This window comes from Henckelia pumila, chromosome 2 (assembly GCF_033568475.1).
Source record: "Henckelia pumila isolate YLH828 chromosome 2, ASM3356847v2, whole genome shotgun sequence".
Lineage (NCBI taxonomy): Eukaryota > Viridiplantae > Streptophyta > Magnoliopsida > Lamiales > Gesneriaceae > Henckelia > Henckelia pumila.
Window position 1 is genome coordinate 158,676,984 of NC_133121.1, and position 7,721 is coordinate 158,684,704.

At 35.9% G+C, this 7,721-nt stretch overlaps 1 protein-coding gene across 1 annotated transcript; it reads right to left on the reverse strand.

The window, feature by feature from the left end:
• Nucleotides 1-47: 47 nt before the first annotated feature.
• LOC140881771 (uncharacterized) lies at nt 48-5,709 on the reverse strand. Its single transcript, XM_073287337.1, has 6 exons — nt 5,266-5,709; nt 3,553-3,625; nt 3,373-3,466; nt 1,674-1,781; nt 1,512-1,560; nt 48-772 (listed from the first exon to the last, which is right to left on the reverse strand). Exons 1-6 carry the CDS (start codon nt 5,296-5,298, stop codon nt 311-313), a joined length of 819 nt encoding a protein of 272 aa, XP_073143438.1. The 5' UTR covers nt 5,299-5,709; the 3' UTR covers nt 48-310.
• Between the last annotated feature and the right edge of the window lie 2,012 nt (nt 5,710-7,721).

The following is a 7,721-nucleotide window of genomic DNA, read 5'->3' on the forward strand; positions in this document are numbered from 1 at the left end:
TTTTTTAAAAAATTAATAACTAGTCTAAAGCAAGAACTAATGGAAACTAAAACGCCAGCAAACAAGCTGTATGGATATAAGGAGATATTCAATATTACAACTTTAAGTTAGTGGAATCACATGGCACACAACTGATACATCTGGAACTAACAACAGCACACACATCTACTGATAATGAACAAGAGAAGAAACCAAATCTACCATCATAATTTGTTAACGTCTTCTTCCGCGAGTAAATGTTTATCCAAATCCAATCTGAGTAGATAAGAACTTCACAAAGTCCGCGGTTTTATGATTTTATGATATAATTCTAACCATCGTCGTCATAATCTTCCTCATCTTCATCCAGCCTCGAACTAAGCTGCGCAAGGTGAACAGGGTCGATGGCCATCCTATCCGTCTCCGAAAGTCCAGGATACTCGTCATTTTTCCCATCTGAAGGTCCAGAAGCAGTTGCTGCATCGGCAGTAGAAGCCGGTTTTTCTGAAAATTCATCTACTCCAGCATTCAGATCAAAATTCTTGTTGGGCTGTGAATGGACGGTGTCGACAACTTTGGCATTGTCCTCTGTTGATTCCTTCGAATCTGAAATGTTTTCAACCGGTTGACGGGGACTCAAGATTACTTTGATGGTCTGTGGAGTAGGAGTTGAGACAGATTCAACCTCGTGCCGAAAGGTGTCTCTCTCTGTCGCTTTGCTGGGTCGCCCACGTCCTCTCCCTCTACCCCTTCCTCTTCCACGTCCACTGTTACTAGGATGGCATGTTTCATGCTGCAGTAAACAAGGACAGATAGTCAGCACCAGAATTCGAATCAGAAAAACAGAAAATGCTTAAAATAAATAAATCTCCCAAGGTGAAACGATGAGCACAGACTGGTGCATACTTCAGAGCATAAAATTTGAGACAATTCCATCTCCCGAACTACTACATAGTTGCGAGATTTTACTCGAGTTATCTAACAACAGGGTGTATTGTTGCCCTGATGGCACCAAAAATAAACTAAAACGTCAACAAACTTGTTTTTTTAAAAAGTTTCTCTGGGATAAAAGCAATCAGTAGTTACTACAACATTTAACCAACTCCACCAACAACAATATAATACAACTAGAGAATTAGTCTATTAGATGAGCTATTCCTTTGGATTATTGATATGCAATTATTTGTCAAATGTTAATATAATTCGTCTTGAGAAAGCAGATTAGAAACACCAGCTTTTACTCCACACTGATGCATAGCTAGCTAGATTGGGCTAAAATGGTTGAGCTAATAAATAACTGGACAGTGGATAACAACAGCAAATTGAAAATAAAAAACTGAGTCAACTTGAAATCAAATTTAGTATCTTCAAGGGGCAATATGACCTTTATTCAATGTCATATTTAGATCTGAATGAAACAATTATAGATCATTGTGAACAGTTATGCCAACAAATGATCAGAGGAAAAAACATGATACCCTCGCAAGGAGAATATTTTGCATGGTAAAAACATTCATTGAAGGGCTTCTTACCATGTTGGCTCTTTTAGACTCTTCATCACTGTCATTAGATTCAACTTTCCTGCCAAACCGGTTCATAATTTCAAGTTAGCAGTCTCCAAAGGAAACCACAAAGAAGTATTGAGCATTAATTAATCCAGTAGAGGGATCAGATGGGAAGTAGAAAATCCTAACCTTCTTTTGGGCACTTCAGCTACATTATCAGAATGACCATAGTCGGGAACTTTCCTAACCACATCCTTCAGAAAGTCAAACACATTATAACTATGTACACAATGTTTTCTGCATAAAAAAAGAAATAAGTTAGAAGCTGCAGCAGATTACAGGCTTGTTATATTTTTTCCATGTCATACCAAATCCTTCATAAAGTCAAACACATTATAACTATGTACACAATGTTTCTGCATATAAAAAAAAATAAGTAAGAAGCTGCAGCAGATTACAGACTTGTTATATTTTTGCCATGTCATACCACATAAGGCTGGGTGGAGCAATCTCAATTGTTAATTTGTCAAATATGAAATTAGAGATATAAGAATGAACTAACCTACTTAAATGTACACTTAATGCTGGCCCATCAAACTTCTCATGTAAATAAAATAAGCTTCAGAAATGACATTCAGGAAGAATTGTATTGAATATTAATATCATAATCATGTAAATAAAAAACCTTGAAGCTCAAGCTGCAAAAGCAACGTGGCTACAGATGATTTCTCACAACCAAACCAAAGTTTCATCACGTATATGCCTTATTGAATCGCTTTTGATATAAATCAACTAATTTCATGATTTGACTTGCCAGCTTGACCAAGGACATAAAAAAGTTATGCCTTCAAGCATGCAAAAACTATCCTGTAAGAAAACTACCAAGGCTTGATAGAGAAACATGCCAAAAAATGCTTTTGTTCTGATTAGATTGTCAGAGAGAGATCGTATCAGGGCTTCCACGAGTGAGATGGCCCAGATCCCGTGAAAATTATACCTAAAAATGAATAATTTAAGCTGGATAAACTTGGAATTCTTGTATTTGCCTTCTTAATTACAAACAGAATTTAGTGTCATCACAGATTTTTAGGTTTGTACAAAACTTATTTTTGTAGGCAGCATCAATGGATCACAGAAACTCACTCAACCCCTCACAGATCAATTCTAAACAATTAGCTTAAAACCCCCAGTACCCCAGGGTTCAAGTAGTGAGCCCAATTCAAAGGCGCATCATGATTCAGAGATCTAATCTTGTGCATTGCAATCCCAAAAAATATACTGAGGAAAACAAAGAGCAATCAAAAAATAATCAGCACCTAACACTCAAGCACGGAAAGGCTTAATCAGTTCTCATTCACATACAGCTGAAAAAACTTTGCATTCACTGTGAAAAGTAGTTAAAATTTTATAAAAACCACATGCCCACTGTCTTAGATTCACTAGTGCACACCTTCTCATATCTCTTCACCATTACCACATAGGGAATCCAAAACCTATTTTTGAGTAGAAAATATCAATCCATAAGTCTAAGGTCTCAAGCACAATACTCACTCGCCTTTATGTCCAAAAATTGTTGGTTTAATCCACTTAGAAACCTTTATCAACCTCCTGAAGCCAATTGCCAGGGAAGAATGTACAAATCAAAACATTATGTAATTTCAGAGCTTGGTTAATGGCAGCGAATAGCCACGTCAAAATATGGCAAAACCTTTTTCAGGTGGAAATTAACATCCATGAATTCAAAGCAAATAAAAGGCAGCATGTGTGAACATGCAACAGCTGAGAAGTACCACAGCCACAGACACAACTAGACCACATAAACTTATGACAATTCAACTACTTGAAACACGCAGAAGATACAAGAGTTAAGAATAGTAGCTCCACTCACAAATGCAGGGCACTAACAGTTTTAGCCCCTCTCTGCACAGTTATGTCATATGTACGGTCACAAAGATCTTGCAGAAATAATTCCAATGCCTTTGCTGAATCAACATAACAAAAGAGAAAATTATACGAGAGACTTTGGCACTACAAAAAAGTGATTGGCCAACAACTAACAAACACATACAGACTAAAACAGGTACTGCCATGGCAATCTTTCCGACATCTTCATCAGCTTGCATTATCTTTTTTATCCGAGCCTGGCAAACAAAACCTTCATCAGACAAGGAAAGATAATGATAGACCAGCTGCAGCATTTTCTATTAGAATAACAAATAAGCAGCCATATCTTCCCTATCTTTTTAATCCTTCCGTTCATTTATGCAGGTTTTTCATACAGAACGAATCAATTGTTGGGTTGTCAAGTATAATTAATTTTTCCTGGTGTATTTTAGGTAAATTTTTCTACAAATAACTAGTGTCGGAAAAACTGGACAAAAAAATGATAACAGTGGCATGATAATTAATGCCACAAGTGATTACAGCCAAACTGAAAAGTGAAGCATCCACATAATAAAATGTAAGAATCTGTATAGCAACCTAAATAGAAAATCATTATTAACAAAGAATGGACATAAATATATGTACACTAATGGCAATCAGGAACCAAAAAAAAGTGTCAATTAAATGAATTTGTTTTGATAGTCAAATTCAACCTGAAGAGTGATATCCAAAAGTGTGACAACTAAATCCATATATGGGAACGTGAGAGTAAACAGCACAAAGCATAAACTTATAAACACCATAACATCAAGGCTACATCTTTCATAGCCTGAGACATGATAGCAAGAGATCCCGACCCTCAACTTTACAATTTTCAGTTTTCCATTTAGCCTGATGAAGCAATATGCGATAGGTAGTAGGTCTATCACAATTCTAAGAAAATACTTTTGTTCATGATAATTTTTGTAAATGTCCATGTTTTCTTTTTTGTGTTTTTTTTGTGGACTGTCATAAATCAACAAGGTTTTCGGGTTCCATTCTAGCAAATACTCTTATCCATTCCATTAAGCTAAGCGAAATCATCTTGAAATGTTTAAAATTCAATAACCCCTTTGGAAAGTAAAATCAAATTTTTATTTAAACTCCAAAGGTACCATCAACTAGGAAAAGGATATCCATAAGCCACTACTAGACAAGAATACTAATTTAACTAGAATCATAAATATGGTGGTCACTAAATCAGCAATAAGCTTACACATAAGTCCTGAAATACAATACCAATTCACTAGTTCAATGCAAATGATGGCATTAAATTTGCAGATCGGATACAAATTGACAAAATATCATGGTAAATGAAGGCAAGAACTACTTTGTTTTGATGACTTCAAATTTTCATTTCTCCCAAAAGACACCCCATACTTACTATAAAATGGGATAAACGTCGAACTAAAACAGCTCCACCTCGTCCAGTTGAAAGTGTACTATCTAACAAAGAAATTTACGGATCAACAGGAAAAAAGTACAACTTTAACTGACAAAGCATTTTCATGTATAATTCCAGTAAATTTTCTCCGTTTAAACTGATGGGGCCTTTCCAAATAGGGTGAATACTTTAAACTTCTCCTAAATTAGAATTTTCTTTTCACTTCGCATTTACTTAATAAAAAAAACATCCAGCGAAAAATAAAAGACTGTTACAAAATACAGCACTCCAAATTCACTAAAGAGAACAAAAACAGCAAACTAAAAAATAAACGATGGAAGAACTACGAGATGTCGCAAATACCAGAATCGCGGGCATGGTCAAAAGCAATTCAATTCCATTCCAAGAAATCGCACAAATCCACCAAACAATCGATAAATCAAACAAAACAAAGCGAGTGACGGTGAAACTTACAGCGGGGAAACGAGTATCGAGCTTCTTCTTCATGGTGTAATCCGACAGTCATCCGAAACTCAGCCAAGATATGAATAAATAAGAAGAAATACAAGAAACCCAAATCTTAATCAAGCTAAAAATCACAATTTATCATGATTGAGGTACCATAATTGGGGAACAAAGGAGTGGAGTAGAGAGCATAAAGCAGAAGAGTGAAGGGAAAATCAAGAGAATTAAAAAAGAACAAGAAAAACAAAACTGGATCTATCTAATGCTCCATTCGGCAAAAATCTGATTCTTCCGAAATCTCGTACCATGATTTCCAATTTTTCTCGTAAAGATTGTGGTTTGCCGAAATGGAGTACGCTAAAATTTTATTGGAAAATGTTTTGCCGATGAGGCGAAGCAGTACAAGAGACCAAGCGCAATGTACTACTATATTTTGATGATAAATAGAACAAAAGTACTACATTACGCATAGCACGTTGGAAATAATTTGTCAACCAAATAAAATAGGATTTGGGTTTTAAAATCCCGGAAACTCCTACCTCCTACTTCACTTTAAACACAAATTATTCGAATCTATTTTCAAGGTGTACGTTGTCTAACATTTAATTCAATGATGTGGTTTGAGTCACATCTGATTTTTCAAGTTATTCAATTCATAGTCGGTTAGGAAGATGTACTCCAAATTCTGAACAAGATAACAACAACAATAGCAAGAGCAACAATAAACAAGTCGATGCAAGAGAATCTCTATATCCTCAAGACGAAATTTCTCGTTAACAGTGTTCAACGTTGGCGGCAATCGTCTCTAAGATACAACTACTCACGATCGAGATATAGCAGCACAACAAATATCTCGAACTTAAACGAAAAAAAATATGTATCAACTTTTCTTTTGTGATAGAGAGGGAAGAATTTGCAGAAAATATTCAAATCTTATGTTTAACGTTATCAAATGTCCAAGTTAAGTTTTTCTGCGTTATAACATCGTATATATAGACTTATACACCAAACAACACGTTTGAAGGCCTAAGGATACAACCCATGACAGAAGAAGCCCAAAAAAAGTCGTGACTTTTCGAAATATAGGCAGCGCGCTCGAGCGATAAGTTTTTACCGCTCGAGCGTCAAACGCTATTGCACACTTTTGACGCTGCGCTCGAGCGGTAAGATTTTACCGCTCGGGCGGCCAACCTTAGCCAATCTTTATGTCCCGCGGGTGGAGTGCTGCGCTCGAGCGGTAATATTTGTCAGCTCGAGCGCACACAATAAAATAATAATAAATATTATTTTAACTAAATTTTATCCAAAAATAATAATTGGATTATAAGACCCCACCTCACCGCACCGAGCCGGCCGGCCGCGCGCGTGTTAGTTGCATCGACTAACGTCTTACCCCTTTACAAAATATCTGGTGCCCTAAGAGCCCAATCCCATAATCCAAATTTGGATTATATAAGATAAAAAAATATATTGGAGTTGTTCCAATGTGGAACAAGCCATTTCCCTCCAATTCATTCACCAATTTTTCCAATATTTGGGACAAGCCTTTCCCTCCAATTCATTCACCAATTTTTTCAACAATTAGGACAAGCCTTTCAAGCCCATTTCAAGTCATTTCTTCCTACAATTCATTCCATATTTTCCAACAATCCCTCACATGAATGAATTTCACGTACGTTAGCATTCTCACTAGAAAGTCTTTATGAGTTATTGTTACATCAGGATAGGTAGCTTGTGGCTTTGAACCTACCTTAGTAATATACTACATGATTTACTAGTTGTATAGTGACGCGATGTCTTGAACTAGTCAACCATTGATATAAACCAAGTCAATAGTATTTACATAACAACACTCTAACATATTTTGTTCTCACGTTGTGTCCATTTTGGTTCATGACCATATCTTAGATTCATAAGCGTTTCAATCAAAGCGGCCAATACTTTGCACTTATATAGGTGATCTCCTATCAAAAGTATCCTGCGGTACTCTACCTTATAGGTATATGAATCATTAAAAGAAAACTTAACCTCACCACATGTTGCAGGTATTTTATACTTGGATGTTCTTGGAATGAGCGAATAAAGATTCCAAGTACTCAAACTAATATTTATAACTTAGTTGTTCCATTGAACCAAGGTTTTGGGATCTCCAATTCTCAAGGTTGGGTTACCGCTATAAATATTTTATTTTGTAGATTTTAAACACATTCCTCTTAATAGTTTGTACATTTGATCTCTATTTATACTTTTTGTAAGCGGATCTACAAGTTTTTCCTTTGACTTCACATAATCAACCGAAATAACCCCATTCTAGATCAATTGTCTTATGGTATTGTGTCTCCGACGAATATGTCGAGATTTACCATTGTACATACTACTTTGTGCTCTTCATATTGCTTACTGACTGTCACAATGAATAGTAATGGAAGACACCGGTTTATTCCAACAAAAAATATCTTCTAGAA

Bases quoted from the DNA above. Each gene is read 5' to 3' on its own strand.
- LOC140881771 (XM_073287337.1), bottom strand. From the start codon at position 5,298: ATGAAGAAGAAGCTCGATACTCGTTTCCCCGCT. The intron at 3,467-3,552 runs GTATGTGTTTGT...ATGTTGATTCAG, and splicing joins GGCAGTACCTGTTTTAGTCT to CAAAGGCATTGGAATTATTT. The intron at 773-1,511 runs GTAAGAAGCCCT...TGTTTACTGCAG, and splicing joins AGTCTAAAAGAGCCAACATG to CATGAAACATGCCATCCTAG.